The sequence below is a fragment of the Lasioglossum baleicum genome, chromosome 16 (assembly GCF_051020765.1).
Source record: "Lasioglossum baleicum chromosome 16, iyLasBale1, whole genome shotgun sequence".
NCBI classification, from domain to species: domain Eukaryota; kingdom Metazoa; phylum Arthropoda; class Insecta; order Hymenoptera; family Halictidae; genus Lasioglossum; species Lasioglossum baleicum.
This window is the reverse complement of record NC_134944.1, coordinates 5352070-5371366: the sequence shown is the minus strand read 5'-3', so window position 1 is coordinate 5371366 and position 19297 is coordinate 5352070. Positions and strand designations below refer to the sequence as shown.

Below are 19297 nucleotides of genomic sequence, written 5' to 3'. Positions count from 1 at the left end.
TTTTTTTCCAATGAACAATTTTACAATTTTTCTAAGCTCGTGTTGAAGAGTGAACTCTAATCTTCACAAATAAAAAATGGTTAAAAACTGGAGTAGACGTATTCTCGTTACTTTTACACAATAAAAAATGTTTAAACTGTGTTAAAAGCGACACGTAATCAACAATCGTGCGAACCAGTGTCCCCCGAATATTTCCCGCAGTTTAAACAACGGTACCTTATAAAAATTGCAGAGCCCAGTGCAAATATGTGCGAACAGATCGGCGGTGTTCGAACAGGATAAATTTAGTACGTTTTCCGGTGAAAAAATTTGCAAAGCGTTGCGTGTAATCAAGTCATAAAAGGGGAGTGATTCAGAAAAATAAAGCGAGAGAGAGAGAGCGAGAGAGGGATAGAGGGGAGAAGAGACAAAAGGCAGAATAAAATACAGCGATAGGTAAACGAGAAGCCGCTGCTCTCGTTACGTTGAATTTGCCCGCTCGCAATATTCGCGATTATTTGCGAACGTGGAACAATAGCCCGGCACAATACGATAAATTTTCACGATGGAAAAACATACAGCCGGTCGCGTAACGGCCTATATTTCTGCGATCGTTTCTGCGGTATTTACAGTGTCCGTATTTGTTAACTTCATTTCCACGGGCGTGCACGTCGCGTTGAATAAATTGCCGGTGTTGCACACAGCTTCGGAGAACGGGCGCAGCATTAGGGGATGCAAGACCGTGAAAATACACGCGTCTGTCTCTTTCATCTCTCCCTCATTCCGCGCAATCCCCTCTGCTGCTATAAAAATATAAATGGTTTCCCGATGGAGGCGGCGACGCACCTGGAAGTAACGCGAATAACAGAAAACGCGGTTATTGTGCCCGCGAAAAGCTTTTCACCGGTGCGACGAGTGGCTGCAATTAATTCGCGCCCGGCCAATGGAAATTCTTCGCCCGTCGCGCCACTTCCGGTTCTTTTTCTCTCTCTCTCCCTCCCTCCCTCCCTCCCTCCACCCTTCTTCGTTTATTTTTTTCGGTTCCGACGACGCGACATTTCCGGCCCGATAATTTCGGACACACGATTATCCTCGCCCCCTCGAGAACGAGGTTAAACACGGTCCTCGGGCTTGCTTTTGACGATTTCGTGGCTGGATCCATTCAAATCCGGACGAACTCGGGATTCTTTTGACGTATTTCACGAGCTACTTCTTTCAGACTTACCGCGGACTCCCTGCCAAATGTAATTCGGATAGTTAACGATTCGATCTGGTTAGATGAGAATTTAATTTGATGTCGGTAGAACGCGTGGTTCTTTTTTTATCGTTTCGATTGTTGATAATGCGAATTTCACGTCCAGGTTTTTATTGTTCTGTTTGTCCGACCGTAGCTCGTAAATCTAATCTACTTAACCGATCGAGATAGTAGCTATTCTACTTGTCTTACTGTGGATTGACCCTATTCCACTTGTCGTAATTTAGATTGTCCCTATTCTACTTGTCCACCGATTAATCACTTCCATGTCACTTGCCCTACCTTATTATCTCGCCATTGTACTAGTCTGATTTATATGACGCTTCTAATCTACTCGTTCGAGCGTGAGGATAGTTTATTTCCAATTGTCTGATACTACTTTGTACTTGTTCCACTTGCCCGATGCTACTCTGTGCTCGTTACACTTGTCTGATACTATTTTAGATTTCTTCCACGTGGCTGGCAGTATTTCGTGCTTGTACCACTTGTCTGGCCAATAAGATTTCGTACTACTTGATTTGCGACAAACTATATGGATTCTTCCTGTCTGATAAATATCCTATTCTACCTGTCTGACTCTATTTTACGTTTACTCCACTTGTTTGATACTATTTTATGTCTGTTCCACTTGCCTGGCACTATTTTAGGCTTGTACCACTTGTCTTGTCAATAAGATTGCGTACTACTTGTTTTGTGACAAACTATACTCGTTCTTCCTTGTCTGATAAATATCAGACATAATCTGATACTCTACTTGCCTGACTCTATTTTATGTTTACTCCACTTGTCCCATACTATTTTATGTCTGTTCCACTTGTCTGGCACTATTTTAGGCTCGTACCACTTGTCCTACTTCTGTGGCCAACAAGATTATTCCACTCGAGTGGCTAATATCATAACTATACTACTCCTATAGCCATGATGGATCTACTCTAGATACGACCACTGTGACGGACGTATTCAACTAGTTTACCTATAAACTCATTTGTCTGACAAAGCACGTTCCTATTCTACTTGCCCAACTTCAAATCGTTCCTATTCTGCTTGTCTGACCAATATGATGGATCTCCTCGGCTTGCGTGGTCAATATGTTACACTGGTTCTACTTGTGTGGCTCGTGTGATGGATCTATTCTACTTGAGTGACCAATATGATGGACTTTGACAATCTATCTACCTGCCGATCCATTTTTCTGACGAACCACGGTTCTATTGCACTCGCGTTGGTACATCTGTATTCTATTTGCGTGTAGTTAATATGATTGGCATACACTACTTGTGTGAGTAGTATGATTCACCTATTCTACTTGTGGCACCAATATGGTGGACATATTCCACTTGTGTAGCTAATACGAAGAACCTGTTATACTTGTGTAGCTAATCTGAATGAGTCATTCCACTCTGGTTAGGCTAATATGATTGACCTGTACCACTTTTGTGAGTGTTATGATTGACCTATTCTACTTGTGTGTTCAATACGATGGACATATTCCACTTGTGTAGCTAATACGAAGAACCTGTAATACTTGTGTAGCTAAACTGATTGACTTGTTCCACTTGTGAGGCTAATACGATTGACCTATACCACTTTTGTGAGTATTATTAATGATCCATTCTACTTGTGTGTCCAATACGATGGACATATTCCACTTGTGTAGCTAATATGAAGAACCTGTTCTTCTTGTGTAGCTAAACTGATTGACTTGTTCCACTTGTGAGGCTAATACGATTGACCTATACCACTTTTGTGAGTATTATTAATGATCTATTCTACTTGTGTGTCCAATACGATGGACATATTCCACTTGTGTAGCTAATACGAAGAACCTGTAATACTTGTGTAGCTAAACTGATTGACTTGTTCCACTTGTGAGGCTAATACGATTGACCTATACCACTTTTGTGAGTATTATTAATGATCCATTCTACTTGTGTGTCCAATACGATGGACATATTCCACTTGTGTAGCTAATATGAAGAACCTGTTCTTCTTGTGTAGCTAATCTGATTGACTCATTCCACTTGTGAGGCTAATAAGATTGACCTATATCATTTCTTTTAGTATTATCATTGACCTATTCTACTTGTGTGTCCAATACAATGGACCTATTCTACTTGCGCGTTCAATACGATGGACCTATTCTACTTTTGTCTCCAATATGATGGACCTATTCTACTGTGTTCTGCAATGTGCGGGACTTGTTTCACTCACGTCGCTAATTTACATATACTACTTGTCAGACAGTAATGACGAATTTCCCGATTACAAACCACTGTATCAATTTATCCAACAGAATTTCATTCCAATCCAATTTGTCGGAGCTTATACACCACACTTATTCAATCATCAGTCAACGATATTACATGCCACTATCAATGAAAATCTCATTCGAGCGTACTTCCGGTACGCCATTATTGCTGCGTTCCAGCCAGACTTTGCGGGGCTCGATATTATTGCTATTATTCTAAATACATGAACCCTGTCGTTTCAATTCACCGACAAACGTTCGAGAGGTGGATGGTGCTCGAGGCATGCACGCGGATTGCCTTGTTCGCACGGGGGTTGGAAAACCCCCGTCCCGATTCATTACCGATTCCGTGTTTTTCTGTCTCTGCGGCGAATATCGCGAACAAAATCGCGCGTCGAATTAATGGCCTCGGTCGAGCGGCGTATTTAAAACCGAGCCACGTACCGGCGACGAATTTCGAAATCATCGCACGAGCACCAGCTCTCCCACGCTTTCTTTCCTCGGCGGAACGCGAAAACCTCGATGGAATCGCTCGGAACAGTCCAATTCAAACACTTTCCCGGTGAATGGGACACGGGGAAATTCCCGATATCGCCATTATTACGAATAAATTTAGTAGAGATGAATATCGATGAGGAAATTAATCAAGAACTTAAACATAGTCGGACATGAAGTAAATCAGTCTTAATTAAAAATATCACAGTCAACGAACCGCTGTCCAGAAATATTCAGTGTATCGCTAGAAATTTCTCAGCATCTTCTTTATATTTATCAGTGAACTGGAAATTTCCAATCAATTGCGAATGGCTTCTTCAACGAACCATAACTGAAACCTTATGGGTAGAACGGTTTCATGTTTTCAACTGAGTTTATTCATGTCACAATTAGATACGGAAAAATTGCTGACGATAATAATTAGACAGCGGACTTTATGTGTATTTATTAATGTAAATTATTATATTAATTTAAAACAGTAAACGTATTAGAAGTATTCCAAAATACTGTTCTGTTATTTAACAAAGAAACCAAATTTCTACTTCGCTTCACGTAAAACATTTTTATCTTGCATAAAGATCCATTGTCTAAAAATTGTTGTACCATTCTTCGAAATATTGTTTACTTGGTAAACATTTAAGAATTGTATGAGACATATCAATTTTATGTTCATACAAAGAACAAAATTAATATAGGATGAAATTAAAAATTGTTGTACCATTATTCGAAATATTGTTTACTTGGTAAACATTTAAGAATTTTATGAGACATTATATCAATTTTATCATACAAAGAACAAAATTAATATAGGATGAAATTATTCTAAGGGTTGAACATTTTTGGACAGCGACCGAAAATTGAAAGGAAGAGGGTTGGCAGTAAACGGCAAATAAATAAAAAGTATACCTTTGGGGCGCATGATCGTCGGGTAGACCGGGTTGCCGGTGGAATCGGTCGGTAACACAAGGGTATTATAATCTAAGATGTCTGAAACGAGAGAAAGCAAAGAAAAACGGCGAACGTGAGAAAATCAAGAGGAGATGTCTGAGAGGTAGGCGATGGCTGTAGGCGTGGGTGGGCCGGTGGGTGTCGTGATAACGAGTCGCAGGGACCTCGGACGTAGACCGTAGGAGATCCTCGCGAATCCGATCCACCGGAATTCTCGTTAAGCTGGCTGTAATCGCGTTACTCGAGGCAAGCTAACGAGTTTCGAGGCCGGTGATGCGTGGCCAGGCGACGGATGGAGCACGGAAAAAAGCCCAGAAATGGAAGCGCAAGGCCAAAGAAGGGCACCGATGGAACATGTGTTGTATATACAGTGTACCAACCCCGTCCGGAAGCATTAGGACCTCCGAACCGGAGTTTTTTTAGTGAATTTTCTCTGCCAGTTTCATGTGTTAGTTGCAGTTCGATTTAGAAAGTTCCTCCCGCCGTCGCTGGAGGATTTTTATGGGGAACTAAACTGCAGTTCTTTCACGAAAAATAACAATTTTCCTCTACGAAATTAAATCGAACTGCAGCTCTTTCTACTTAAATTCGAAATCGTCCAATTCCGAAAAATTCGAGCGAACTGGTAAAATCTGTTATCGCCTAAAAATCGCGGAAATAGATTATCCCATAACAATAACTTGCGCCGAGAGTAAAATGATAAAAAATTCCGATGAAATTCGAAATTTCTCGCTACACTTTCGGACGGGGATGGTTTTCCGACGAAATTTCCTCGAAAAACGCAGTGTCCAGGGGTTGTTAGAGGCACGGGCTCTGACCCTGACGCGTTATTAATATGGAAATGCCGTAAAAATAGGACACGTTTCGCGATCTCACGGGATTACTCGCTCGGCACAGGTGTACCGAATCAAGATTCACCGGGATAGAGAGATTTACGAGGGGTTGGTTGAGGGGGTGGGTTCGAGGGATATCGGTATAGGCTCGCATCGGGACCGGATAAAAAGCCGTGCACACACCGGTCTACTGGAAGGAAAAATCGAGGCAGCGCGTGTACAAATGGAGGGCAATGAACCGGCGGATTCGAGGGAAGGAAATAAAAGCGGAAACAGAATGAACGGCTCGATGGGTTTCCCGATACGATAAGTCGCCGCGGAAGTCTTCGTTCTCTTTCTCTCTCTCTTCTTGATCCTGTGTTTCCCTCGATTCCCTCAACGAGGAGCTTCGAGCAATATGACTTCGAGCACAGTGGTCCGGATTGAAGAATTTCGACACATTATGCCATTCTTGCCATTTTAGAAAAGTCGAATTTTTAAAATATTCAATTTCTGGTGGATATGAGTCGACCGAATGGAAATCAGTGAAAATATTCAGGAAATGCAGAAAATTACAATACTATCCTGGTGCAATAAAATCTAAAGTGAATTAAGAAAATGGTTTTCAAACAAACTCGAGCAAACATTGAAGGTTTAATACCATTTTAGAAGAACAAAATATAAAATTAATTAAGAGAATGGTTCTCACAGAAACATTGAAGATTTCATACAATTTTGGATCAACAAAATCAAAAGTGAATTAAGAAAATGGTTTTCAAACAAACTCGAACAAACATGGAAGATTTAATACCATTCTAGAACAACAAAGTCTAAAGTGAATTGTGAAAATGGTCACTAAACAAACATAAAATTATGTACAGTCAGTTTTCGATATTTTTGTATTGGACGTTCCTCGAATGTTCGTAAACGTTTCACGAAATTTTCTGATCCAGACCGCAGTGCATCCGAGGACGGATCCATAGAGACCCAGCTATAGATCCCGAAGAGGAAGCATCTTTACGGAGCCGTTGAACCGGCGTTCTTTGTTAGTGGAGCCCCGGACGGTTTTATGCTCGATCGTGTTCGAATGCGAGAGATCGTTCCTTTGATTCCTGGCCCAGCCGGGTGTCTTTGTCCCAGCTCGAGTTGTTTCAACGCTTTTTTTTCGAAGCAGTCGCGAGGTACTTCCCTCGATCGGGATCGAGATCGAGATTCATTCTGCCCAGCTTACCGCTTTGATCCGTCGCTGCAGCTTGACCGGCGCTCGATGATGGTGTCGCTGAGTGTGTCAGTGCCACGTCTTCAACGATCGAGGACGTGAATGGCAGCGTTCGCATGGGGGAGGCGATTGTTAGTCAAGAAACGCGAAATCTTTCGAAAATTCTGACACGAGTTTTTATCGGGACTGCGGTGTCTTTTGACTCTGAACTATTCTAGCTTGACGGGACGTTGATTTTTGTGCAGCTGCTCTTAAAAATTCGGGGACAGCTGTACAATGACTCGGTGAGATTCAATGACTCAATGATCGTGTCCATTTTCAAGAGCAGTTGTGGGTACTGTAAAATGAAAAAGCGATTGTTACCAAGCGTCCTGATGGTAATCACTTTGCTCAGCATCCCATCGCCCAAAGCATTCTTCCCGATCACCTGGAACTCGTACAATGTGCCTGGTGTCAGTCTGTTGATCGTCACTGTCGTGCTACCGGAAGGTGTCACCGGAATCGTCTCCCACTCCGATGTACCTGATTCTCTATACCTGCATCGAACACGAGAAATTATCATTTAGATCATCCTGATTCAAGAGAGCCTACAGATCAGCCGAATTGTCTGAAGCTACCAGAAGATCAGCCACAACTTGTTGAATTTTTGTCTCAAAACTGCAAGACTTCATTGAAAAATTCTTTTTGCATACTAAAGAGCAGTATTTCAGAGAGGACCTAGCAATTTTTTTATATTCATATATTCATCAGGTACGCAGCTGTGGCTGACTATTGATATCCTCAACCACTGTGCTATGTTATAAAATTGTCAGATCAGAAGTGGCTGAGAAATAGTGATCTCTGGGAATATTTTTCTAACAAAATATGGAACCTCACTTGAAAACAATTATCCTGTGCTAAAAAGCTGTGTTTTACAAAGACCCTGATAATTTTCTAATTTAAAAACGTTGATCATTCACGAAGCCTTACAATTTTTAATAGAAAGTTTCCAAAAACCACATTTCCACCAATCACGAGCTTCTAAGCATATTCCCAAGTTTCTGAACAAGCTTGAAACGCAGTGTTCGAACGTCTTACCAGATGGTATAGTCCTGTTTGTAGTCCGGCCCGCCAGAGTACCCCGCGAGCCACGTCAACGTGACGGAGAATTCGGTGGCCAAGCCCGAAACGTTGTAAGGTGCGTGCGGCTGCGTGCCTTCGACGATCAACTGCGTGGATGCGGAAATGGTTGCCACCTCGTTGGACGCGACGCATTGGTAGAACCCGAAGTCCGATCGTCGCAGGCTCTCGATCGTTAAATTACCGCCGACGATCTTGGCCCGATTGCGCTCGATGGACGCGCCGTCTCTCTGCGCAATTAAATCACGATGCAACGTGAGCCCTCGGCCGAACCGTTAAACGGATAACGAGCCGAAGAGACACGCTCACTCCAATCGGGCGCCGCGTGCCCGCGGAATTAAACCGTGCAATTTAAATCGCTCGTTAATCGATCTCTCGCCCCGACGAAACTCTTCTCCGGAACGCGCAGAGCGAAACGAGCGTGAAACGATCGCGGGTATCGCTCGAATTTCAATTAATTAGAGACCGGACCTGGATTGTACACGCCCGGAGACTTGTAACTCGAGAGATACGAACCACTCTGATGGCCCCTCCCCCACCCTCTCCGAATCTGAATTTCTGCTGGTCCGAATTCGTGGACCGTTCAATTCGACTGGTCGTCCACTTGTTAATCATTTTCGTGGCAACATTTTTGGACGAAGATTCTGTGCGACGTAATGTCCAGTAGCATAATGTAATAATTGTATTTTTTGGCTTTGAGGATTTTTTATCCGGATATGCAGACGAGCTTAAGATTTTTGTACTGTTTCAGTTTGAGACTCGAGCTGCTACTGAATACTTAAGATTAGTAGACTGCGGATTTTTAAACGAAATCAAAAATTTTCTGCACCGTTCGAAAGACGTAGAGACTGAATAAAGTGTTCGTTCTTTCGTTACTAACTTTCATACCTATAAAATAATACATTGCTAGTTCTAAATTGTCTGAATCTTCTCAATATTTAAAATTCTATCGATTTAATTTTGTCATAGAATCATAAAACCTGTAGTCTACTTACTAGAGGTGTTTCAAATTGATACCCCAAGATATGTCTTACTTAAAGGTTTAAACTTGAGATAGCGACGTTTCTAGATTTGATGGAAGCTTAATCTTTGAAGTAATCGAAAATCCAAAGTGCTAAAATGGGTAGGTACCCTATGCCACTGGATGGTAGGTTTCTGCGTGCCCTCGGCCTCTTGTGCATCACAGTGCATCTCCACAGTCTCGCCAACTTTCTTCTGATAAATCGGTTCTGGTTCCAAAGTGAACACCGGTGGATTTCGCACGAGAACCTCCATCGGTCCCGAGCTGCCTTGTGTGCCCTGAGCGTTGTAAGGTGTGCAGGTGTATCTGCCTTGATGGTTTTCGTTGACCCGTGTGAATAGCAGCGAGCCATTGTTCATCACCACGATGTCCTTCGTTTGGTACGGCTCCAGCAGACGCTGGTCTTTCGTCCACGTGACGTACTGCAGCGGCGGGTTCGCTTTTATGTAACACTGCACCACCCCCGCAAGACGGAACGGCAGGTACTGGACTGTTGGCGTGAACGTCACCTTTGCTGGATCTGAAAAATCAGTGAAAATGATCAGAGATGATCATAGATGATCAGAGATGATCAGGAATCATCAGGAATCGTCAGAAACGGTCATAACTGGTCTGAAATGAACAGGAATAGTCTGAAATGAACAGGAATGATCTGAAATGAACAGGAATGGTCTGAAATGAACAGGAATGGTCTGAAATGATCAGGAATGGTCTAAAATGAACAGGAATGGCCTGGAATGATCATGAATGATCAGGAATAAGTTCATAAATGATCAGGGATGAGCAGGAATGACCGAAAATGGTCACAAATAAGCAGAAATGAAATGGAGTGGTCTGAAATGATCGGGAATGATCAGGAGTGATCAGAAATGGTCTAGAAAGAGCATGAATGATATCAGAAATGATCGGGAATGGTTTGAAATGAACATGAATGATCAGGAATAATATAAAAATGATGAGGAATGATCATGAATGGTCAGGAATGATCATGAATGGTCAGGAGTGATCAGGAATGGCCGAGAATGGTCACAAATAAGCAGAGATGAACAAACATGAATCAAAATGATAAAAAATGGACAAATGGCAGACCTCCCGAAGAAACTGTTATTGCATATTAAAGAGTGATCTAGAGCCACGTAATTTTCTTATGTGAGAATAGTTGTCTATGAATTGTTAAGGCTCACATTCCACGTTGAGATAAGCGCTGGCACTCTGCGGATCCCCGATGCCGTTGGTCACCTCGCAGAGATACTGTCCAGAGTCGTCGGCACTGACAGGGTTGATCACGAGGCTGCCATCGGCCTTGATGGACACCCTGGTGTCCAACGCCGAGACCTGTGTCACCGGTGCACCCTCTCGGAACCAGCGCACCGTCACGTTCCCAGGTAGAGCCTTCGCTTCGCAAGAGAATTGCACGTTCTCACCCTCCAGTTTTGTCTGGTTCATTGGCGGAACCGTGATCACTGCTCCTCCTGCAAATCAGATGTCGTGGTACATTTAATCCTTGATCTATCAGACATCTGACATACGCAGCAGTTGGATAGAATAAGAAAGAGAACAGTGTTAATTTGCAAATCAACTCTACGAAGAGTACAAGAGTGTCGAAACAATTATAATCGTTTCTTTGAGTACCAAGTTCTAGTTCTGAATTCCTTAAAAAGCAGCCACAACGTCGTTCGACCATCGGAGAGAGTAATCGACAGCTAACTAACCACGTCACAGGCCCGTCGACGTCACTCTCTCGTCCCTGACGCCGGAAATATGCTGGCCAACCAATATCCTGACCGAAACGATGGACCCCAGCCGTGGAAGCTTTTAAACTGGAACGGTCTCGCGCGAAAACGCGTTGCGAAACGAGATTTCATCGTTCTACCGTTAGCATTGTCATCGTCAGCAACACGAAAACTAGCTAGGAACGACGTCGACGGCTAAATAAATCGACATCGTGACAGGGATTCACCGTTTAACTATGATAGAAACGAATTTTCATCAGTTCGACGCGTTACCCCCTTTGCGTCGCGCCCGGCGACCTCCTTAACGTTGCAATCCTTTCAATCATTTCTCGTTTCGTTCAATCATCTTTTAGAACCAATTTGAGGTGTTCCATCAGTGAAGTTAGTAGAAAAAAGGAGACCTAGAAATAGCGATCTTTGGGAATTTTTTACAAAAAAATGGTAAAACCTGGCTTAAAAAATGTTACCGCATATTAAAGAGCTGTCTTTTAGGGAGTGCCTCGTAATTTTTTTACTAACAAATATTTTCCGAGTCCAAAGTTATGGCCACTTCTCTGGGTCCCCATTCGCTGTGTTAAAATTACATTTGGGGAGAAAAACAAATAGTAGTATTTCGGAATTTTTTTCACAGAAATTATGATACCCGGCTTAAAAAATGTTACCGCATATTAAAAAGCTGTCTTTTAGGGAGTGCCTCGTAATTTTTTTACTAACAAATATTTTCCGAGTCCAAAGTTATGGCTACTTCTCTGGGTCTCCATTCGCTGTGTTAAAAATAACATTTGAGGTGGCTAACAAATAGTGGTATTTGGGAATTTTTTTCACAGAAATTATGAGACCTGGCTTAAAAAATGTTACCGCATATTAAAGAGCTGTATTTTAGGGAGTGCCTCGTAATTTTTTTATTAAAAAATATTGTCCGAGTCCAAAGTTATGGTTACTTCTCTGGGTCCCCATTCGCTGTATTAAAATTAGCACTAGAAGGAGCTAAGAAATAGCGATCTTTGGGAATATATTTTTTTAAAAAAATGGTAAGACTTCACTAAAAACAACTAAAACATAAAAGCAATGTTGTAGAGAGTATAAAAATTCGAAGTTTCATCAGCAATGGCGCAAAGGGCTAAAAATTGGGATTTGTTCATGACGTAGAGCAACCTTACGACGTTTAAAGGGGTAGAAGGGGGAACAAGGGGTTGGAGGGGTGGCGGGGCGGGGAATGGAGTGTCTCTGGAGGAGGAGGATGGTCTGCCTTTTACTCGGACGACTTTTCGCTGCGAGTCTTCGTAAAAAGGATCAACAGGGTGCATTATATTCTCGTCGATATCCAAGAGGTCTCTCACGACCGCACTCGAAGAATTTTAAAACTTGCGACTTTCGAGAGGGACGACGACCAGGTTGCCGAGGTTGGGTAGGGGATGAAAGGGGTGGGTTCTGCAGGGGCGAATGCCTTGACGTATAATGGGAGGAGATCGATCACCGGCCGACAAAAGACCGAACTTCTTCCCGGGATCCGCCAGTATTTTCTGCAATCCGATCTATCGTCACTCGGCGGGAATTAAGGTGGCTCTAGCGGCTCCTGGGAACAGCCACCTTCTCGATTTAGAAACTTTTATACTCTAAATGGTCCGGCTAGAGCTCGCCTAAAGGTCCCCTTCGGTTAGGGTGGCTTAAAAAATATTCTGGAGTTCGATGTTCGAGCAAATGGTGATCTTTAGGAATTTTTTTCTCAATCTCTATAAAACTCCATCCCGAAACAGTTCTGCATATGTGAACAGGGTAGTTTATAGAACATTGTACAATTTTTTTCATTTGAAAATATTCACTAATTACAACTTCGTAATTTGTTAAAAAAATGAATGCCTTAACTGGCACAATTCTCGATTCTTCGATTTTTGGGAATTTTTTTCTCGAAAATGGTAACACTGAAAATGTTGAAAAAATTACCTCACGTGCTTTATATGTGTGCTAAATATTTGCCGTTTGATTCGTTCCGATATCTGATATAATAATCGAGAAATGAATCTGTGAATTTGTATGTACACTTGCTCCAGAGGGCAATACAGGGGTGAAGAGTAGCTCGCAGCCAATAATGTTTACGATGCCGCAATGGAAATGATTTCTACTGCTGGATTCCGGGTATCAAGAAGACCGACGAGCAAAATTATTCGGCGGCCTTTGTCGCCGCCGCTCGTCTCGTCGCGAAACAATGGGCGAGGTCGCGGTTGAATTCGCGCGAACGCCCCCGCCGCGACTCGGAAACCGCAGCCCCGCGGATTCCGCGACGCTGAAAACGCCCGGCTCACTTTCGCGAACAAAGCGGCCCCTCCCGATCAACGGGCCAATGAAATTCACGAGAATCCTGCACAACCTGCTCCCGGCCCTGAATGAATTCAGATGCGGCGACACGGTAAATATTCACGAGGCGAATCAAAAAGTTTTCCGCAAACCAGTCCAACCAGTGATCTTCTGCAATTTTTTTCACCGAAACGGTAAGACCTGTTTGCAAAACATTTTGCGGGTTTGAAAGGTCGTACTTTATAGAGTATATAATAATTTTTTAACCCAAAAATACCTATGCAGTACAAAATTATAAATGACCTTCTGTGTCCTCAGTCTCGGTGCAATATTAAAAATGAAGATTAAGAAGGATGAAAAATGGTGATCTTTGGGATTTTTTTTCTCGGAAACCGTGAGACTTGTTTCAAAAAAATTTTGCGGGTTCGAAAGGTCGTATTTTATAGAGTATATTGTAATTTTTTAATCCAAAAATACCTATGCAGTACAAAATTATAAATGGCCATCTGACTTAAAGACTTAATTCCAAAAAATTTTGCGGGTTTCTCTCGACAAAGCCGACGATTAATTCCGGGTTCGGAGCTCGCGGAAGACGATCCGCCCTTCCGAGGAAAGGGGTTGGAACCCCTTAATTAAAATATGGGTCGCGGAAAGTTACACAGCAGCTGAAACTCGGCCGTTCAATTTCACGGGCGCTCGAAAAGACGTTCGGAGATTAAAAGCGACGTAAAAGTTGTACCGTTACCAGGGACATTTCGCGGGCGATTCGTTTAAACGAGACTTGAAGAACTTCCATAAAATCGAGGCTAAAAGACGAGGCAGTCGTTCCTCCTAGCAACGATCCGAAGAAGATCGACGAGACCGAGGGGTTCCCAACGACGACGACGATCGATCGGGGAGAATTTTCTGCAGCCTCGAATCGGTCGTCGACACGAATCCGCCGGATAGGCCAACAAAAACCGCCGATGAGTCGCGGCGAGGTATTTTCCGGCGTCGCGGTTATCGGAATTTCATTATCGGCGCTCGATCGATTACCGTCTACCGAAAATACCCCGATAACTTCTAATAACCCGGCCGATAATTATCGTAACGATCCAGCGTGCATTAATTACGGGCGCGAGGGTAAATTCTTTCAGCATCCCTCTCCTCGTCTTCTCCCCGGCGAAACAGGGGATGCAAGCTTTCGATGAATCCCCTGGGATACGAATTCTATCGCTGTTGTTTGACCCGTCTTCCGGCTCCGGTTGCAGGAAGTTCGTAATCGGGGAAATAGAGGAAGCCATAATTTTGTAATTAGTTGGCAGTTTGAAATAAAAACATTATTAGGATCTGTGTGAAACATAGCTTTCTAGTATAGGATAGATGTTTTTGAACGAGGTCTTACAGTGTCTTAGAAAAAAATTTCCGAATATCACAATTTCGCGATCGGGGATAGAGGAAGCCATTTTGTAATTGGTCAATATTTTTAGATAAAAAACATATTAGGATCTGTGTGAAACATAGCTTTCTAGTATAGGATAATTGTTTTTCGATGAGGTCTTGCAGTTTCTTAGAAAAAAATTTCCAAAGATCACGATTTCTCACCCCCTTTCAATCCTCGGTCTCTAAAAATTATTTAAACATATTGAACTGTTCGTAACGTTACCGAAGAATCATTCTACCGAAGAATTACTCGCGCAGGGTCTGCAATTGAACCGGAAGAAATTCTGCAATGTGATAGCGACGAACACCTTCCGAATTCGCTTAGAAAAATCGCCAACAGGTTATCAGAGCGTGAGAAAGTGTAAACTTGTTGACTAAAATTGATGTCGCCCCGGAGAACGAAGATTTAAGTGTCTTTCGGGTATACTCGCAGAGTAAATTGACGAGTCGGTGACCGTGGAGAAGCATCGGCGCGTGGGTGTGGGAAGGATGCACACGAGGATGATGAAGACGAATGTTCCCGCGGCCCACTAACGAACCTTACAAATCTGCGGCGTTCGTGGGAAAACGAGGGTGGGTGGAAAAACACCGATCGCGGGGGTGCGCGAGAACGAGACAAATCGCCTTTTAACTCGCAGCCCTTCGGGAGCAACATCCTAATTGGCTGGGGCACGTTTTCGACCCGGATAAACCGGGAATTCTGCTTCGATTTAAATCGAGATCTCATTTGCTTCACCGAATTCTCACCAATTCACAATAATTTCGAGTTAACTAACTTCCACCTATTATTATCATTATTTCGAGGATGATTTTGACAAGCTTGAAATGAAGAAATATGACTGTGTGTTTGGAATTTCTAATATTCCAAATGAACGTTTTATTCTCGAGTAACAGTATTGAAGATGATTTTTCGATGACTATTTGGAATTTTTAATATTCTAGATGAACGTTTTATTCTCGAATATAACAGCATTGAAAATGATTTGTTAAAGGAAGTCATGGGGTGTGTGAACGATTAAGGATGTTCTGGAGGTACAATGGGAGACGAAAGTGCAAGAAATTCGAAATCCATGAATATATTGGCAATGAAAGTCATTCACGAGTATATTTTTGTTTTTGAAGTTTCTAGTTGCGTTTTTTCAACGTTTAAACAGGGTTTGAAGTGGAATTTTATGGATAGACTGCGGATTTTATGCATTTATATTAGGATAATTTATTAATTTATAATATATTAGGACAATTTAAACATACTATTGTATTATTTTCAACCCACTAAACATAACAGGGAAGAAAATAAATTTATATTTCACTTCAGTTTGTTGCGATTCAGGTAAGACATTTTCATTTTGCATAAAGATCCGCAGTCTTATGAATTCTCCATAAGAAGACGTGTTAAAATGTGCGAACTTTAAGTTGCTATAATTCTTAAACGGCGCAGTGAATCGAACCCAAACTTTGTTAATTGCATTAATCTAGTAAGAATTATATCTTGTCAAATTTTCAAAAATTTCGTTGCGTTTTTCTATACCTCCAGAACATCCTTAAGTGATTCGCTGTATTGAATAGTGTTTCTACAAGTCCTAGATGAAAGTGTGAGAGCTCTCTTCAAGGTAGGGAATTTGTTCCAAGAGAATTTACAGTAGCTCTGTCTCCATCGTGATTCAGAGAGAATGCAATTTTTCCATTGATTGCACGGCGATCCACTAAACTGTTCCGTGTTCTATCGTTTCGCAGAGAAACCGCGTCCGTTTCGGTCCACCCTCGTAAAAGTTCTCCAAGTTGTACAGGTACGTGAACAATTATACGTGTCACTGTTATGTGATCGTCGTGTGTTTTGACAAGTTCCAGTTGGGGGAAACGAAAGGTGTTAAAAGTTGTTGGACTGACCTGCGATGATGACGCGAGCCGTGTGGCTGATCTGGCCCTCGCCGTTCCGCGCGATGCACGTGTAATCCCCGATGTCGTCGTTCTTGATCGTCGAGATCCTGAGCTCGGTGCCGTCGTTGAATACCCCGATGATGTCCGGGATCGGCTGGACCGGGTTATCGTCCTTGTACCAGAAGATTTCGGGCGTCGGCGTGCCTTCCGCCTGGCAGTTCAGTATTATCGCGTCTCCGACGTTCACGTAGATCATGTCCTCCGGCGTGATGCTAAATTTCGGCGGCGCTGCGAAAACAAACGTACACCACTGTCACCAGTCCCTGCACAATCAACCCCCTAAACACTACGTTCACGTCGTTTCCATCCCTATAGTTTCACTATACTGTCACTAGCCTCAGCGTTTCACTCACTGAAACCGACACACAAATCGAGCACAAATCGAACTGAACTCACTGGAACTGCCCGAGCACTATTACTTCATCGTTATATGTGTATTATTATTTTATTTGGCTGTTCTTTACTTCACCGCACTCAAAATTTGTGCCTTTCTCCTATAAATTATTATGTATTTGGTATGTAATCCGGTAGATTTGTATCCGGGGCGGATGCAGATCGAAGTTTCGATCCTCTAGGATCAATAGTTGAGGAGTTATGGTCGCTTAAAGTTGAACATTTTTGACAGATAAAGAAACCTGTCAAGAAACTGCAAATATGTTCAACTTTAAGCGACCATAACTCCTCAACTATTGATCCTAGAGGTTCGAAACTGCAGATCGGCTGCACCGGGTACAAATCTACTGGATTACATACCAAATATATCATAATTTATAGGAGGAAGGCACAAATTTCGAGTCCGGTGAAGTAAAGTTTACCCTTTTATTTTGTTAAACTTCAATTCGAGGTCCATTTATGGGGGTAGTCTTCTCATTTCTCGACAACGCAAATGTGGGGTTATTCAGTAGTCAAAAGCGTTAGATGAAAGGTTAATCTAGGTCGCTAGGCGGTCAAAAAGTCCTAGTTTCATGTTTGCGAGGCGTAATTCGCATTATTCGGCAGCGTGTAGCTGTCGCAGCTTTATGATAATAGTTAAATGCGCAGCTTTATGCTTCCTAATAATTCAAATTACGCCTTGTGGAAAAGAAAACACCCATCGTTGCATTATCGAGAAATGAGAAGGCGCATCCCGCACCCTTGCAATCCTGCAAACGGGAGTCCACCCCTTTAAATTGTGAGAAAATGCCAAAAATATCAGCTTGAACGGACTCCTACGTCCGCGTGCTACCGCTCAGTAGTAACGCCCTAATCTGTGAAGAACGCTTGAACTTTTGAACCAGTCAATTCGTAAAATTAAAACTGCAATTTTTGGCATTTTCTCGTCAAAATTTATACAGAATTGTATTTTTAATAGTTGAAAATTTTTGGTCCGCCAAAGTGAAGTTTAGCCGCCTTTTATTTCTTTTAATATGGATGATAGCTAGTGAATTTTTATGCATTCGAAAGATCTAAGAATATTGGTATGTTGTTCTCTACGTGTCAAGATGATTAAGCGATATAATGAAATGCCTCGGTAATGAGATTTGTTCGATCACTTGCACACTTGTTTAACTCCATGAAGGATGCGAGACCGAGCAGCGGCTCATTAGGTCCGACCGTTTAACCGCACCATAAGAGACTGAAGTGTCCCATAGAAGGGCGAAGAAAAAAGAAAAGGGAAATTCTAACCACCCCGATTCGAGTTCCGTTTTATCGATTGGAGGGGATGGGGTGCCGAGACTTTTATGGGGTCGTCGACCGGTGACGGTGCATTATTCCACGGAAACGGCATTAAGCGAACAATCAAGCCCTCGAACGCGAGGACGCTTAGATCAGACGCTACCGAGGCTGTACTCCTCGAGGACGTTTTTCCTCCCAGACCGACTTCGACAGCTCTGAGACAAAGGACAGGGTCCATTTTCTGTGAAGCGGGATCTTCAGACTCGGTCTCAGAATCTTTGTCAAATGCGTGGAAATTGTCCTTTGCTTTCGAACTCTGCTTCACAGATTCATGTGAGAATTTCTTCTGCGCCGAAACGGTCTCGTTTGTTCTTTATCAAAACGTTCGTCAATATATTCGTTATACTTTCCTGGTTAAAACGAGTACAAACACGACATACTTCTATAATAATTTGCTTTATAATTTTGTTAATTATTTTATCAGTTGTTTTAAAATGATTCGCGAAGGTTCAATCTAGATACCTCGGTAAACATTGAAGTTCCTCCGCTGAGTTCGGATAGCAGAGGTTCCACTATATCGTGGATTAAACGAGCAAATACCGTCCAAACTGCATCGTGTTGGGTATCATTTTACTCGGGAAAGAGTCGCGCATACAATGCCACAAGTTCCACAAAGAAATCATCAGGAGCAAAAAAGTTGTGCGGAGAAGAACAAGTTGTATTTCGAAAACTTTTTCGAGGAACGTATAATTCATGTTTTAATTGCGCGATTAGATTGAAAACAGAGTAGGGCCGTACGAAAACGAAGGTATTAGAGCAACGACAGGTAGTTGATGAAGCAATGGATCGTCTGATTTGGTGGTGTCATCGGGGGTGGAAGATGTAATCGGCGGTGGTTTCGTGGCTCGATACGAAGAGCCAAGGAAGACGAAGGAGAAGGGTGGAAGGAAAGCCGAGGGAGCGGAAACAGGGGCAACAGTTTTTACGGGTGTGACGCGAGCAAACGACCGGGCAGAGGCTGGTGGAAAAAGTACAAAGGAAGTAGGAACGCTTTCGCTGGCCGAGTGGGTTCTCTGCCTTTGACGCCGTTGGCAAATCCTTAGTCGACGCAATCGTCGCTGACGTTACCTCGTCATTCGTCGTCGTCGTCGTCGACG

The 19297-nt window shown here is 42.7% G+C and overlaps 1 protein-coding gene across 15 annotated transcripts in view; it reads right to left on the bottom strand.

Annotated features, from left to right (window-relative positions):
* Nucleotides 1-19297, bottom strand: part of LOC143217386 (protein turtle) — a 102058-nt gene that overhangs the window by 17234 nt on the left and 65527 nt on the right. For 12 of the 15 annotated variants that reach the window (XR_013010798.1, XR_013010800.1, XR_013010795.1 and 9 more), the window contains 6 exons: nucleotides 16434-16712; nucleotides 10281-10568; nucleotides 9207-9616; nucleotides 8034-8305; nucleotides 7320-7492; nucleotides 4884-4964 (listed from right to left, as the gene is read on the bottom strand). Coding sequence is in view for 9 of the 15 variants with exons in the window: in XM_076441609.1 (XP_076297724.1) it covers nucleotides 4884-4964; nucleotides 7320-7492; nucleotides 8034-8305; nucleotides 9207-9616; nucleotides 10281-10568; nucleotides 16434-16712 (1503 nt within the window). In the remaining 6 variants the exon portion in view is untranslated. Of the gene's footprint in view, nucleotides 1-4883; nucleotides 4965-6968; nucleotides 7038-7319; nucleotides 7493-8033; nucleotides 8306-9206; nucleotides 9617-10280; nucleotides 10569-16433; nucleotides 16713-19297 lie in introns of all 15 variants that reach the window. The other 3 variants (XM_076441611.1, XM_076441617.1, XM_076441614.1) reach the window with 3 other exon arrangements.